This window comes from Mytilus edulis, chromosome 1, assembly GCF_963676685.1.
Source record: "Mytilus edulis chromosome 1, xbMytEdul2.2, whole genome shotgun sequence".
Classification (NCBI taxonomy): Eukaryota; Metazoa; Mollusca; class Bivalvia; order Mytilida; family Mytilidae; genus Mytilus; species Mytilus edulis.
Window position 1 is genome coordinate 125,832,508 of NC_092344.1, and position 17,500 is coordinate 125,850,007.

General features: G+C 34.0%; 1 protein-coding gene across 1 annotated transcript in view; it reads left to right on the top strand.

Annotated features, from left to right (window-relative positions):
* Positions 1–17,194, top strand: part of LOC139520525 (QRFP-like peptide receptor) — a 28,652-nt gene extending 11,458 nt beyond the window's left edge. Inside the window, exons 2-3 of the mRNA XM_071313241.1 lie at positions 12,401–12,496; positions 15,941–17,194. Coding sequence (XP_071169342.1) covers positions 12,401–12,496; positions 15,941–17,136 — 1,292 coding nt within the window. The 3' untranslated portion in view covers positions 17,137–17,194. The remainder of the gene's footprint in view (positions 1–12,400; positions 12,497–15,940) is intronic.
* Positions 17,195–17,500: the final 306 nt, after the last annotated feature.

Here is a 17,500-nt window from a genome sequence, read left to right on the forward strand (position 1 = left end):
ACTCGAAGAAAAGATCAGATTGAAAAGCTTTTACATGTTGTATCTATAACCTAATAAACATTCTGAAATATTCCCTTTGTGTAAAAGATTGATGAATATGATTTCACTAAGCTAATAAAGTAACCTAATTTGCATTTTTCTTTCAATATAAAATAAGATTATTGAAGGGTCAATATGGGGAACCATTGTTCGTTACAACATTTCTACTTCCCAACAATAAGTGTATTTCATGGTCATCTTGTAAAGTTTAAATGGTCTATTGTTGATAAGATTTAGGGGACAGTGGTTTACCGAGGTTCAGATCTCTTTAATCGAATCAAGGCAACAATACTAACTATGGGAAACACACGAACTAAAATGTGAGCGATACCATCAAGGCAACAATAATTAATGTGGGAAACGCACGAACTAAAATGTTAGCGATACCATCAAGGCAACAATAACTACTGTGGGAAACGCACGAACTAAAATGTGAACGATACCATCAAGGCAACAATAATTACTGTGGGAAACGCACGAACTAAAATGTGAGCGATACCATCAAGGCAACAATAATTAATGTGGGAAACGCACGAACTAAAATGTTAGCGATACCATCAAGGCAACAATAACTACTGTGGGAAACGCACGAACTAAAATGTGAACGATACCATCAAGGCAACAATAATTACTGTGGGAAACGCACCAACTAAAATGTGAGCGATACCATCAAGGCAACAATAATTACTGTGGGAAACGCACGAACTAAAATGTGAGCGATACCATCAAGGCAACAGTAATAACTGTGGGAAACGCAGGAACTACAATGTGAGCGATACCATCAAGGCAACAATAATTACTGTGGGAAACGCACGAACTAAAATGTGAGCGATACCATCAAGGCAACAATAATAACTGTGGGAAACGAACGACCTAAAATGTGAGCGATACCATCAAGGCAACAATAATAGCTGTGGGAAACGCACCAACTAAAATGTGAGCGATACCATCAAGGCAACAATAATAACTGTGGGAAACGCACGACCTAAAATGTGAGCGATACCATCAAGGCAACAATAATAACTGTGGGAAACGCAGGAACTAAAATGTAAGCGATACCATCAAGGCAACAATAATAACTGTGGGAAACGCACGACCTAAAATGTGAGCGATACCAAGTGTATTGACTGCCATGTATGCATCATCCACCAGGCAAAACCACACTCAGTCAAAATAGAAAAATGGGAATAGGACACATTAGGAAATAAGAAGCAGTGCGATGTTTTATAATTATACATTTGTTTACAGAACAACTATGGCTAGAAATATGTTGAAGCCTGACGAGGGGACTTCTAACAAACATATATATGTTAACAGAACCGCTAGCTTGATAGGGCACTTCTTATAAAACAATACCATTGTTAACAGAACTACAGTTTTAAGAAATATGTCAAAGCTTGTTAAGAGCCATCCTAATAATTTTACGTTTGTTAATTCTAACATTTTTTTCAGAGAACAATTGAAACTCATTCCACATCGATTTTCTAAATTATTGATGAGAAGCGACAGTGTTTGGTCAGACAGAGTGCAAGTGTCACTAGTATGAGAGTTCTGTGTCAGACATATTTTAAGTGTCACTAGTAGGAGAGTTCTGTGTCAGACAGAGTTTACGTGTCACACGTACGAGAGTCCTGTGTCATTTAGATTGGTGATACTATGTCATCAGTGGTGATCTAGTAACAACAGTATGAGAGTTCTGTGTCAGACAGAGTTTTATTGTAACTAGTATGAGAGTTCTGTATGTGACACTTAAAGTGGTGATATAATGTCACATGTGTAAAGTTTATATGTCAGAGTGCTAGTGTGTGCGTTCCATTTAGAGGCACTAAAAAAAGTTTCTGTCTCAAACAGAGAGGTGAGGAGGTGTCACTAGAGTGAGAAATTATTTTTAGACAGAGTGCTAATGTCACCAGTGTGTGCGTTCCTGTATAGGACAGAAATGTGTCTGTGTCAGATGGTCGAACGCCACCGGAGTGAAATTTTCTTTGTCAGATAGAATGATGTACAAGTTGCACAGTTGTGAGTTTCTTGATGCAGTAATCATATATACAGTAGAAAGATTTGGCCATTGCTTCTATACAGTGATTTAATATAACATTCAATTCGAAGAGTTACTAGTAATCGTAGATAAACTCATTAATTCCTAGGTTTTACAAGCCTGATCTTTCCACTAATACTGTTTGAATTTTAAGACACAAATTGTTTTGCTTCTCTAAACATTATTTTGGATAAATCTTTTGAAATTTGTCTACGCATTAATATGTTGAATAATTCATTAATCAAATAAAGTGCAAGACAGTAAGATGATTATGCAATACCATTACTTTAAAAGATCCCCACGTCATTGTTCAACCTTGTGACATTTTATTTATTTATTTTAAGTGACGTTCTCCAGAATTTGTGAACATTAGTTGATTGAAGGTTAGGGAATGCAGTCAATGTACCAGATGATTAGTGATTAAATATCTGCAATAATTTGAGTTCCACCATTGGATACTAAACACTTTTACGTGTGAAGTACTTATTTTATTGCTAAAAATGAAAATGGGTTCTGAAGCAATATGTGAAAACATAATGTCTAAGTAAAATATTATTCATAAGTGTGACGGTTGTGAAAGAATGGATAGTACAGAATTTTCAGTTGTATTGCCATTCAATATGTCTAATTCAGCCGAAATATTGGCTTTGTTTGATGAAATATTTGGCGTCGATTTGAGTTATGCCAATGTTATCTTGACAATTGTATATATTCCTGTATTTCTTCTTGGATTTGTTGGGAATATAATATTTATTTTACTTGTGTTTGTGTATCAACCACTGAGGAATTCTGCCAATTATTATTTGTGTAACATGGCTATTAGCGATCTTTGTGGTAAGCCTATTATTATCTATGTAACATGGTTATCAGCGATTTTTGGTGTAAGCCAATTATAATCTGTCTATCATGGCTATCAGCGATCGTTGGGGTAAACAAATTATTATCTGTGTAACATGGCTATCAGTGATCTTTGTGGTAAGCCAATCATAATATGTGTAACATGGCTATCAGCGATCTTTGTGGGAAGCCAATTATTATCTGTCTATCATGGCTATCAGCGATCGTTGGGGTAGACCAATTATTATCTGTGTAACATGGCTATCAGCTATCTTTGTGGTAAGCCAATCATAATATGTGTAACATGGCTATCAGCGATCTTCGTGGTAAGCCAATTATTATCTATGTGTCATGGCTATTAGCAATCTTTGGTGTAAGCCAATTATAATCTGTCTTACATGGCTATTAGCGGTCTTTGGTTTAAGCCAATTATAATCTGTGTAACATGGCTATCAGCGATCTGTGTTGAAAGCCAATTATAATCTGTTTAACATGGTTATCAGCGATCTTTGTTGAAAGCCAATTATAATCTGTTTAACATTGCTATCAGCGATCTTTGTTGAAAGCCAATTATAATCTGTTTAACATTGCTATCAGCGATCTTTGTTGAAAGCCAATTATAATCTGTGTAACATGGCTATCAAGGATCTTTGTTGAAAGCCAATTATAATCTGTTTAACATTGCTATCAGCGATCTTTGTTGAAAGCCAATTATAATCTGTTTAACATTGCTATCAGCGATCTTTGTTGAAAGCCAATTATAATCTGTTTAACATGGCTATCAGCGATCTTTGTTGAAAGCCAATTATAATCTGTTTAACATTGCTATCAGCGATCTTTGTTGAAAGCCAATTATTATTTGTGTAACATGGCTATCAAAGATCTTTGTGGTAAGCTAATTATTATCTGTGTAACATGGCTATCGGTGATCTTTAGGGGTAAGCCAAATAATTTCTTTGTTACATTTCTATCAGAGATCGTTGTAGTTACGTCTAAATAAGACAATAAATAAGAAATAATAGTAAGCAAGCCAAACAAATATAAAGTTGAAGAGCATTGAGGACCCAAAATTATAAAAAGTTGTGCCAAATACGGCTAAGGTTTTCTATGCCTGAGATAAGAAACAGCAAACAGTAAATTTATGAAATGACCATATAATTGATATGCATGTCAACACCAAAGTGCTGAATACTGGGCTGGTGAAACCCTCGGTGACGAAACTTTTTGATTGCCTTTTCATTACTTCTACTTTATATATTTCTATTTTACAAATTCCTGTAATAAAAACTTCTACTTTTCATCTTTCTATATTAAAATTTGTGTTTACATGTTTTTTATATAAAAATATCTACTTTATATATTTCTATATTAAAATATCTACTTTACATATTTCTATATTAAAATATCTACTTTACATATTTCTATATATTAAAATATCTACTTTACATATTTTTATATTAAAATATCTACTTTACATATTTCTATATTAAAATATCTACTTTACATATTTCTATATTAAAATATCTTCTTTACATATTTTTTTATATTAAAATGTCTACTGTACATATTTCTTTATTAAAATTTCTTCTTTTCATCTACAAACTTTCTGTTAAATAATGATTTCGATATCAACATTTCTATTTTACCGCCAAACCTTTAATGTCAATAACATTGTACAACTAACACAATTACCTAACACTCACAGAAACAGGAATCACAATACAGATATCGTCAAACCTTTAATGTCAATAACATTGTACAACTAACACAATTACCTAACACTCACAGAAACAGGAATCACAATACAGATATCGTCAAACCTTTAATGTCAATAACATTGTACAACTAACACAATTACCTAACACTCACAGAAACAGGAATCACAATACAGATATCGTCAAACCTTTAATGTCAATAACATTGTACAACTAACACAATTACCTAACACTCACAGAAACAGGAATCACAATACAGATATCGTCAAACCTTTAATGTCAATAACATTGTACAACTAACACAATTACCTAACACTCACAGAAATAGGAATCACAATACAGATATCGTCAAACCTTTAATGTCAATAACCTTGTACAACTAACACAATTACCTAACACTCACAGAAACAATACAGATATCGTCAAACCTTTAATGTCAATAACCTTGTACAACTAACACAATACAGATATCGTCAAACCTTTAATGTCAATAACCTTGTACAACTAACACAATTACCTAACACTCACAGAAACACACAATACAGATATCGTCAAACCTTTAATGTCAATAACCTTGTACAACAAACACAATTACCTAACACTCACAGAAACAATACAGATATCGTCAAACCTTTAATGTCAATAACCTTGTACAACTAACACAATTACCTAACACTCACAGAAACACACAATACAGATATCGTCAAACCTTTAATGTCAATAACCTTGTACAACTAACACAATTACCTAACACTCACAGAAACACACAATACAGATATTGTCAAACCTTTAATGTCAATAACCTTGTACAACTAACACAATTACCTAACACTCACAGAATCACACAATACAGATATCGTCAAACCTTTAATGTCAATAACCTTGTACAACTAACACAATTACCTAACACTCACAGAAACACACAATACAGATATCGTCAAACCTTTAATGTCAATAACCTTGTACAACTAACACAATTACCTAACACTCACAGACACACACAATACAGATATCGTCAAACCTTTAATGTCAATAACCTTGTACAACTAACACAATTACCTAACACTCACAGACACAATACAGATATCGTCAAACCTTTAATGTCAATAACCTTGTACAACTAACACAATTACCTAACACTCACAGGCACAATACAGATATCGTCAAACCTTTAATGTCAATAACCTTGTACAACTAACACAATTACCTAACACTCACAGACACAATACAGATATCGTCAAACCTTTAATGTCAATAACCTTGTACAACTAACACAATTACCTAACACTCACAGACACACACAATACAGATATCGTCAAACCTTTAATGTCAATAATCTTGTACAACTAACACAATTACCTAACACTCACAGACACAATACAGATATCGTCAAACCTTTAATGTCAATAACCTTGTACAACTAACACAATTACCTAACACTCACAGGCACAATACAGATATCGTCAAACCTTTAATGTCAATAACCTTGTACAACTAACACAATTACCTAACACTCACAGACACAATACAGATATCGTCAAACCTTTAATGTCAATAACATTGTACAACTAACACAATTACCTAACACTCACAGAAACAGGAATCACAATACAGATATCGTCAAACCTTTAATGTCAATAACATTGTACAACTAACACAATTACCTAACACTCACAGAAACAGGAATCACAATACAGATATCGTCAAACCTTTAATGTCAATAACATTGTACAACTAACACAATTACCTAACACTCACAGAAATAGGAATCACAATACAGATATCGTCAAACCTTTAATGTCAATAACCTTGTACAACTAACACAATTACCTAACACTCACAGAAACAATACAGATATCGTCAAACCTTTAATGTCAATAACCTTGTACAACTAACACAATACAGATATCGTCAAACCTTTAATGTCAATAACCTTGTACAACTAACACAATTACCTAACACTCACAGAAACACACAATACAGATATCGTCAAACCTTTAATGTCAATAACCTTGTACAACAAACACAATTACCTAACACTCACAGAAACAATACAGATATCGTCAAACCTTTAATGTCAATAACCTTGTACAACTAACACAATTACCTAACACTCACAGAAACACACAATACAGATATCGTCAAACCTTTAATGTCAATAACCTTGTACAACTAACACAATTACCTAACACTCACAGAAACACACAATACAGATATTGTCAAACCTTTAATGTCAATAACCTTGTACAACTAACACAATTACCTAACACTCACAGAAACACACAATACAGATATCGTCAAACCTTTAATGTCAATAACCTTGTACAACTAACACAATTACCTAACACTCACAGAAACACACAATACAGATATCGTCAAACCTTTAATGTCAATAACCTTGTACAACTAACACAATTACCTAACACTCACAGACACACACAATACAGATATCGTCAAACCTTTAATGTCAATAACCTTGTACAACTAACACAATTACCTAACACTCACAGACACAATACAGATATCGTCAAACCTTTAATGTCAATAACCTTGTACAACTAACACAATTACCTAACACTCACAGGCACAATACAGATATCGTCAAACCTTTAATGTCAATAACCTTGTACAACTAACACAATTACCTAACACTCACAGACACAATACAGATATCGTCAAACCTTTAATGTCAATAACCTTGTACAACTAACACAATTACCTAACACTCACAGACACACACAATACAGATATCGTCAAACCTTTAATGTCAATAATCTTGTACAACTAACACAATTACCTAACACTCACAGACACAATACAGATATCGTCAAACCTTTAATGTCAATAACCTTGTACAACTAACACAATTACCTAACACTCACAGAAACAATACAGATATCGTCAAACCTTTAATGTCAATAACCTTGTACAACTAACACAATTACCTAACACTCACAGAAACACACAATACAGATATCGTCAAACCTTTAATGTCAATAACCTTGTACAACTAACACAATTACCTAACACTCACAGAAACACACAATACAGATATTGTCAAACCTTTAATGTCAATAACCTTGTACAACTAACACAATTACCTAACACTCACAGAAACACACAATACAGATATCGTCAAACCTTTAATGTCAATAACCTTGTACAACTAACACAATTACCTAACACTCACAGAAACACACAATACAGATATCGTCAAACCTTTAATGTCAATAACCTTGTACAACTAACACAATTACCTAACACTCACAGACACACACAATACAGATATCGTCAAACCTTTAATGTCAATAACCTTGTACAACTAACACAATTACCTAACACTCACAGACACAATACAGATATCGTCAAACCTTTAATGTCAATAACCTTGTACAACTAACACAATTACCTAACACTCACAGGCACAATACAGATATCGTCAAACCTTTAATGTCAATAACCTTGTACAACTAACACAATTACCTAACACTCACAGACACAATACAGATATCGTCAAACCTTTAATGTCAATAACCTTGTACAACTAACACAATTACCTAACACTCACAGACACACACAATACAGATATCGTCAAACCTTTAATGTCAATAATCTTGTACAACTAACACAATTACCTAACACTCACAGACACAATACAGATATCGTCAAACCTTTAATGTCAATAACCTTGTACAACTAACACAATTACCTAACACTCACAGGCACAATACAGATATCGTCAAACCTTTAATGTCAATAACCTTGTACAACTAACACAATTACCTAACACTCACAGACACAATACAGATATCGTCAAACCTTTAATGTCAATAACCTTGTACAACTAACACAATTACCTAACACTCACAGACACACACAATACAGATATCGTCAAACCTTTAATGTCAATAATCTTGTACAACTAACACAATTACCTAACACTCACAGACACAATACAGATATCGTCAAACCTTTAATGTCAATAACCTTGTACAACTAACACAATTACCTAACACTCACAGACACAATACAGATATCGTCAAACCTTTAATGTCAATAACCTTGTACAACTAACACAATTACCTAACACTCACAGACACACACAATACAGATATCGTCAAACCTTTAATGTCAATAATCTTGTACAACTAACACAATTACCTAACACTCACAGACACAATACAGATATCGTCAAACCTTTAATGTCAAAAACCTTGTACAACTAACACAATTACCTAACACTCACAGAAACAGGAATGTGTTTAGTATTATCGTTTCCTTCTTTTTTCTCCTTGTTTTATCGGGTTGTACACTTTGTACAGTGAAATGAATCATATCGGTTGTAAACACAAGTAAGAAACACCGTGTTTATCTAAATATGTTTGTCCGGCAATGAACATTTTTATAGTGTCCTGACGATCTTAAGCTTGATATGCAAATTAATGAGGACTTTGTTTGACTTGTGTTGCTTTTGATTGTCATTTAATTAACATATTATTTATTCTTTTTAATCAGCACTTTTATGATGACTTTTAAAACCATTGAAACGGTCCAGAGTTATTTTATAAAACATTTTAAATTCTTCGAAACACTTATGATTTTCTACCCCCAGCAAAGATGACTGTAACCTTATTTTGGCTGAACTTTTGGACATTTTAAATTATCAGTGCACCTCAACTTCCTATCTGATATCTGATATGGCCTTCAAAAACCTTATTGTCACGTGCAAATGATGAGTGTTTTTGTAGTTGAAACACGCGCCTGAAGTTACAAATAATAATCAAGGTATATTTGAATATTTTTTTTCTTCATGACTGCGGTAAAAATAACATAAACCAGGGAAATTGATATCATTGTATCTATATTTCAGTGAGTTTGATATGTGTTCCTATGGCTGTTGGTCATGCTTAATACCTCTATATTTCAGTGAACTTGATATGTGTTCCTATGACTGTTGGTCATGCTTTATACATCTATATTTCAGTGAACTTGATATGTGTTCCTATGACTGTTGGTCATGCTTTATACATCTATATTTTCAGTGAGTTTGATATGTGTTCCTATGACTGTTGGTCATGCTCTATACATCTATATTTCAGTGAGCTTGATATGTGTTCCTATGGCTGTTGGTCATGCTTTATACATCTATATTTCAGTGAGTTTGATATGTGTTCCTATGGCTGTTGGTCATGCTTTATACATCTATATTTCAGTGAGCTTGATATGTGTTCCTATGGCTGTTGGTCATGCTTAATACATCTATATTTCAGTGAGTTTGATATGTGTTCCTATGACTGTTGGTCATGCTTTATACATCTATATTTCAGTGAGCTTGATATGTGTTCCTATGGCTGTTGGTCATGCTTAATACATCTATATTTCAGTGAGCTTGATATGTGTTCCTATGGCTGTTGGTCATGCTTTATACATCTATATTTCAGTGAGCTTGATATGTGTTCCTATGACTGTTGGTCATGCTTTATACATCTATATTTCAGTGAGCTTGATATGTGTTCCTATGGCTGTTGGTCATGCTTTATACATCTATATTTCAGTGAGCTTGATATGTGTTCCTATGGCTGTTGGTCATGCTTTATACATCGATAGTTCAGTGAGCTTGATATGTGTTCCTATGGCTGTTGGTCATGCTTTATACATCTATATTTCAGTGAGTTTGATATGTGTTCCTATGGCTGTTGGTCATGCTTTATACATCTATATTTCAGTGAGTTTGATATGTGTTCCTATGGCTGTTGGTCATGCTTTATACATCTATATTTCAGTGAGCTTGATATGTGTTCCTATGGCTGTTGGTCATGCTTTATACATCTATATTTCAGTGAGCTTGATATGTGTTCCTATGACTGTTGGTCATGCTTTATACATCTATATTTCAGTGAGTTTGATGTGTGTTCCTATGGCTGTTGGTCATGCTTTATACACCTATATTTCAGTGAGCTTGAATGTGTTCCTATGGCTGTTGGTCATGCTTTATACATCTATATTTCAGTGAGCTTGATATGTGTTCCTATGACTGTTGGTCATGCTTTATACATCTATATTTCAGTGGGCTTGATATGTGTTCCTATGGCTGTTGGTCATGCTTTATACATCTATATTTCAGAGAGCTTGATATGTGTTCCTATGGCTGTTGGTCATGCTTTATACACCTATATTTCAGTGAGCTTGATATGTGTTCCTATGGCTGTTGGTCATGCTTTATACATCTATATTTCAGTGAGCTTGATATGTGTTCCTATAGCTGTTGGTCATGCTTTATGCATCTATATTTCAGTGAGTTTGATATGTGTTCCTATGACTGTTGGTCATGCTTTATACATCTATATTTCAGTGAGCTTGATATGTGTTCCTATGGCTGTTGGTCATGCTTTATACATCTATATTTCAGTGAGCTTGATATGTGTTCCTATGACTGTTGGTCATGCTTTATACATCTATATTTCAGTGAGCTTGATATGTGTTCCTATGGCTGTTGGTCATGCTTTATACATCTATATTTCAGTGAGCTTGATATGTGTTCCTATGGCTGTTGGTCATGCTTTATACATCTATATTTCAGTGAGTTTGATATGTGTTCCTATGGCTGTTGGTCATGCTTTATACATCTATATTTCAGTGAGTTTGATATGTGTTCTTATGGCTGTTGGTCATGCTTTATACATCTATATTTCAGTGAACTTGATATGTGTTCCTATGGCTGTTGGTCATGCTTTATACATCTATATTTCAGTGAGCTTGATATGTGTTCCTATGGCTGTTGGTCATGCTTTATACATCTATATTTCAGTGAGCTTGATATGTGTTCCTATGACTGTTGGTCATGCTTTATACATCTATATTTCAGTGAGCTTGATATGTGTTCCTATGACTGTTGGTCATGCTTTATACATCTATATTTCAGTGAGCTTGATATGTGTTCCTATGGCTGTTGGTCATGCTTTATACATCTATATTTCAGTGAGCTTGATATGTGTTCCTATGGCTGTTGGTCATGCTTTATACATCTATATTTCAGTGAGCTTGATATGTGTTCCTATGGCTGTTGGTCATGCTTTATACATCTATATTTCAGTGAGCTTGATATGTGTTCCTATGACTGTTGGTCATGCTTTATACATCTATATTTCAGTGAGCTTGATATGTGTTCCTATGACTGTTGGTCATGCTTTATACATCTATATTTCAGTGAGCTTGATATGTGTTCCTTTGGCTGTTGGTCATGCTTTATACATCTATATTTCAGTGAGCTTGATATGTGTTCCTATGGCTGTTGGTCATGCTTTATACATCTATATTTCAGTGAGCTTGATATGTGTTCCTATGACTGTTGGTCATGCTTTATACATCTATATTTCAGTGAGTTTGATATGTGTTCCTATGACTGTTGGTCATGCTTTATACATCTATATTTCAGTGAGCTTGATATGTGTTCCTATGGCTGTTGGTCATGCTTTATACATCTATATTTCAGTGAGCTTGATATGTGTTCCTATGGCTGTTGGTCATGCTTTATACATCTATATTTCAGTGAGCTTGATATGTGTTCCTATGGCTGTTGGTCATGCTTTATACATCTATATTTCAGTGAACTTGATATGTGTTCCTATGGCTGTTGGTCATGCTTTATACATCTATATTTCAGTGAGCTGGATATGTGTTCCTATGACTGTTGGTCATGCTTTATACATCTATATTTCAGTGAGCTTGATATGTGTTCCTATGGCTGTTGGTCATGCTTTATATATTTCAGTGAGCTTGATATGTGTTCCTATGGCTGTTGGTCATGCTTTATACAGAGTGTGGATCTACGGAGAGTTTATGTGTAAGGTAACAGCCTATTTACAAGGTAAGATCTATTGAGAGTTTATGTGTAAGGTAACAGCCTATTTACAAGGTAAGATCTATGGAGAGTTTATGTGTAAGGTAACAGCCTATTTACAAGGTAAGATCTATGGAGAGTTTATGTGTAAGGTAACAGCTTATTTACAAGGTAAGATCTATGGAGAGTTTATGTGTAAGGTAACAGCTTATTTACAAGGTAAGATCTATGGAGAGTTTATGTGTAAGGTAACAGCTTATTTACAAGGTAAGATCTATGGAGAGTTTATGTGTAAGGTAACAGCTTATTTACAAGGTAAGATCTATGGAGAGTTTATGTGTAAGGTAACAGCCTATTTACAAGGTAAGATCTATGGATAGTTTATGTGTAAGGTAACAGTCTATTTACAAGGTAAGATCTATGGAGAGTTTATGTGTAAGGTAACAGCTTATTTACAAGGTAAGATCTATGGAGAGTTTATGTGTAAGGTAACAGCTTATTTACAAGGTAAGATCTATGGATAGGAGTTTATGTGTAAGGTAACAGCTTATTTACAAGGTAAGATCTATGGAGAGTTTATGTGTAAGGTAACAGCTTATTTACAAGGTAAGATCTATGGAGAGTTTATGTGTAAGGTAACAGCTTATTTACAAGGTAATATCTATGGAGAGTTTATGTGTAAGGTAACAGCTTATTTACAAGGTAAGATCTATGGAGAGTTTATGTGTAAGGTAACAGATTATTTACAAGGTAAGATCTATGGAGAGTTTATGTGTAAGGTAACAGCCTATTTACAAGGTAAGATCTATGGAGAGTTTATGTGTAAGGTAACAGCTTATTCACAAGGTAAGATCTATGGAGAGTTTATGTGTAAGGTAACAGCTTATTTACAAGGTAAGATCTATGGAGAGTTTATGTGTAATGTTACAGTCTATTTACAAGGTAAGATCTATGGAGAGTTTATGTGTAAGGTAACAGCTTATTTACAAGGTAAGATCTATGGAGAGTTTATGTGTAAGGTAACAGTCTATTTACAAGGTAAGATCTATGGAGAGTTTATGTGTAAGGTAACAGCTTATTTACAAGGTAAGATCTATGGAGAGTTTATGTGTAAGGTAACAGCTTATTTACAAGGTAAGATCTATGGAGAGTTTATGTGTAAGGTAACAGCTTATTTACAAGGTAAGATCTATGGAGAGTTTATGTGTAAGGTAACAGCTTATTTACAAGGTAAGATCTATGGAGAGTTTATGTGTAAGGTAACAGTCTATTTACAAGGTAAGATCTATGGAGAGTTTATGTGTAAGGTAACAGTCTATTTACAAGGTAAGATCTATGGAGAGTTTATGTGTAAGGTAACAGCTTATTTACAAGGTAAGATCTATGGAGAGTTTATATGTAAGGTAACAGCTTATTTACAAGGTAAGATCTATGGAGAGTTTATGTGTAAGGTAACAGCTTATTTACAAGGTAAGATCTATTGAGAGTTTATGTGTAAGGTAACAGTCTATTTACAAGGTAAGATCTATGTAGAGTTTATGTGTAAGGTAACAGCTTATTTACAAGGTAAGATCTATGGAGAGTTTATGTGTAAGGTAACAGCCTATTTACAAGGTAAGATATATGGAATGTTTATGTGTAAGGTAACAGCTTATTTACAAGGTAAGATCTATGGAGAGTTTATGTGTAAGGTAACAGCTTATTTACAAGGTAAGATCTATGGAGAGTTTATATGTAAGGTAACAGCTTATTTACAAGGTAAGATCTATGGAGAGTTTATGTGTAAGGTAACAGCTTATTTACAAGGTAAGATCTATGGAGAGTTTATGTGTAAGGTAACAGATTATTTACAAGGTAAGATCTATGGAGAGTTTATGTGTAAGTTAACAGCCTATTTACAAGGTAAGATCTATGGAGAGTTTATGTGTAAGGTAACAGCTTATTCACAAGGTAAGATCTATGGAGAGTTTATGTGTAAGGTAACAGCTTATTTACAAGGTAAGATCTATGGAGAGTTTATGTGTAAGGTAACAGTCTATTTACAAGGTAAGATCTATGGAGAGTTTATGTGTAAGGTAACAGTCTATTTACAAGGTAAGATCTATGGAGAGTTTATGTGTAAGGTAACAGTCTATTTACAAGGTAAGATCTATGGAGAGTTTATGTGTAAGGTAACAGTCTATTTACAAGGTAAGATCTATGGAGAGTTTATGTGTAAGGTAACAGCTTATTTACAAGGTAAGATCTATGGAGAGTTTATGTGTAAGGTAACAGCTTATTTACAATGTAAGCATCACAGATATTCAAATTTTCAGTATTGCTCGAGGTCATCTATCACTTACGTCTATTGCCACTGAGAGTATCAGCAAACATCAGGGGCACTCATGGTCAAATAACTCCGTCCACTGCGATTATTAGATAATTATCAAAGGTCATGGGCGATCTCAAGATTAAATAGCAACTCAGAATATCGGTTACAAACAAAAACTCAGGGACACTCAGTCGGGTCAAGTTAAAACTCCACACAAGAGATACTCACTTAAAATGAAATGTCATCATTGACAATCGGGATAATTATTCGACTTGAATGCTTCTGTTTGTAGTTCTATAGGGTTGTTAAAACGTAAGTCGTGCACACGTTTATATTATCTAAAAGATTGCTTCTGTCATTTGCTATTACACTCAAATAAATCACAAAAAGAAGCCTCCGATTCCTAAATCAAAGTTAACGTTGTTAGGTCCGACTATCTTGTCATCCTATTACAATTAATAGGATCTGGTATTGGTTGCTTATACGTGTAATAAATGTGAGATGACCTCGACATCAGATAATATATCAGAGTATAATGATGGATAATTGTCGATATCATCTATCTTCGTACCATATTTATTACCGAACATGTAAAACTATCCTATTTATTTATATTTAGGACTGAAAAAAACATGTGTTTTCACGTTCTATTTTGATATAAGTTAGAAAAGAGAATTAAATGTGTGCTACATGTAGTGTTTATTATTGTATTTTATATATTTAACATTTATTAATTGTATGTTATAAAAGTTTTATTGGTGAGCGTCATGCCAACAAAAATGTTTATTTTTATGACGTCTGGAGTATGAAGTGACTGAATTCCTACACAGGAAAAAAATATTTTTATTTTGGTTGAATATTTTAAAAGTGTATTGGAAATAATATGTAAAACATTACATGTTCATGGCTAGACCTCGGCTAGGCTCGTGGCTTACGAAGAATGGTATATGAAATATGTCGCGTAATTAAACATGTTTGTAAATGCTCAGCCTCCTTCTAACCTTTGTCAGGGTTCATAATAACACTACAGCAAAATGTAAACTCGACTGTAATGGGAGTATACTGAAGGCTAGTCCAAAGTCCAGCTTCAACTACTTAATAAACCTTGTTTTATCAGCGTTTACATACGTTTACCATACAAAAGTTCTTCTTTCTTTCAGGAGTAACCGTTGCAGCCAGTATTTTTACGATATCAACACTAAGTGTAGATAGATTCTTAGCTATCCGACATCCAATGATATTCCGTCGAGTGAGTAACACTAGAGCTGCTACCAGAATTATTATAGTGATTTGGATCGTCTCTATTGTCATCATGGCGCCACTTCTTATTGTCAAGAAAGTCAACACCTTACATCTATTTGAAGAACCAATACATTTTTGTCATGAAATATGGCCGCATATCACACACCGGCAAGCTTATGATATCTGTTTGTTTTTGTTTGTTTATGTTATACCGGGTATTGTTATTTTCATTGCATATAGTCTTATTGGTAATAAATTGTGGACCGAGGATAAAAACCTACAGCGAACCGAGTCAGAGACGAGTAAAGGTATTGGGAGACATGTTATGTCCGGGCGGAAGCGAGTCGCTAAGATGTTAATAGCATTAGCAGTATTATTTGCCGTATGTTGGTTGCCTTATTATGTTGTTAGTTTGTACTTAGATTTCACAACAGAAGGTGTCAAGAACTTTTTGCTAGTTTTGCCGTTCACTATATTATTGGGACATTCTAACAGTGCTTTCAATCCTATATTATATTTCTATTCAAGCCAAAGTTTCAGAAAGTATCTTTACAGAGCTTTGAAATGTAGGTCAAATAGAACTAAGCGTTCGCTTGCCGTTCGATATACCCCTGCTCAGAACAATAAACACCAAGATGCTAATGTCAAACCTCGCATACGAATTTCAAGTACAGGAAGTTTCAAGTCTTCGGGTACAGGAAGTTTCAGATTTTCAAGGTCATCAAACACGAGTCTTAAATCTTCGAACTTGTCAAGTCGATCACGTGAAAGTAGGAGTGACAAGAAACGTGAATCGGATAAAGATACATTGATGATCGAGAGAAAAAGTTATACTCTTCCTCTTGTCATCATGCATGGCAATGGCGGGAAAAAATTACTTAAAGCTCATAAAAAAGAAATTCTTGATACCTCATTAAGTATTCCCTCCACAATCAATGAAGAAAGCAGCCGATTAGGATCAATTAGTCCTGTCAATGTGGTAACTACTTTTAAAGCTGATATAATGCCGGAGATAGAGGAGGCACCTGAAGATATACAGCTGTATCTCAGTGTGTCGAAAACAGAACTGTCACTCAAATACATTGACAGCGAAGAAGAAATAGACAACGTATGATTTCCATTGAAAGTCAATATTAAATTATATTTTGTGGAAGTTGTTTTCTTACGCATTATTTTACAGCTAGATGTCACTCGGCTCATCTTATTAACACGTTAAATTCAAATGAATGAGATCTGGTAATTATAAAATCACAAAAATAATTTTCATGGTAAACCAAATGATAAACCAAATGATAAATAGAAAAGTCACGGAAACTGCAAATCAAACATAATTTATTTTCAATGACTATCGAACAGCCTAATGATTATCGTGTTTCTAACAAAATATAATTCTAGCACAGTACAGCCTGTTTGTTTTGTTCTCACATTGTTGTCAATATAATGGAATTTTATGTGATTGTCATGCAAGCGAGAGATAA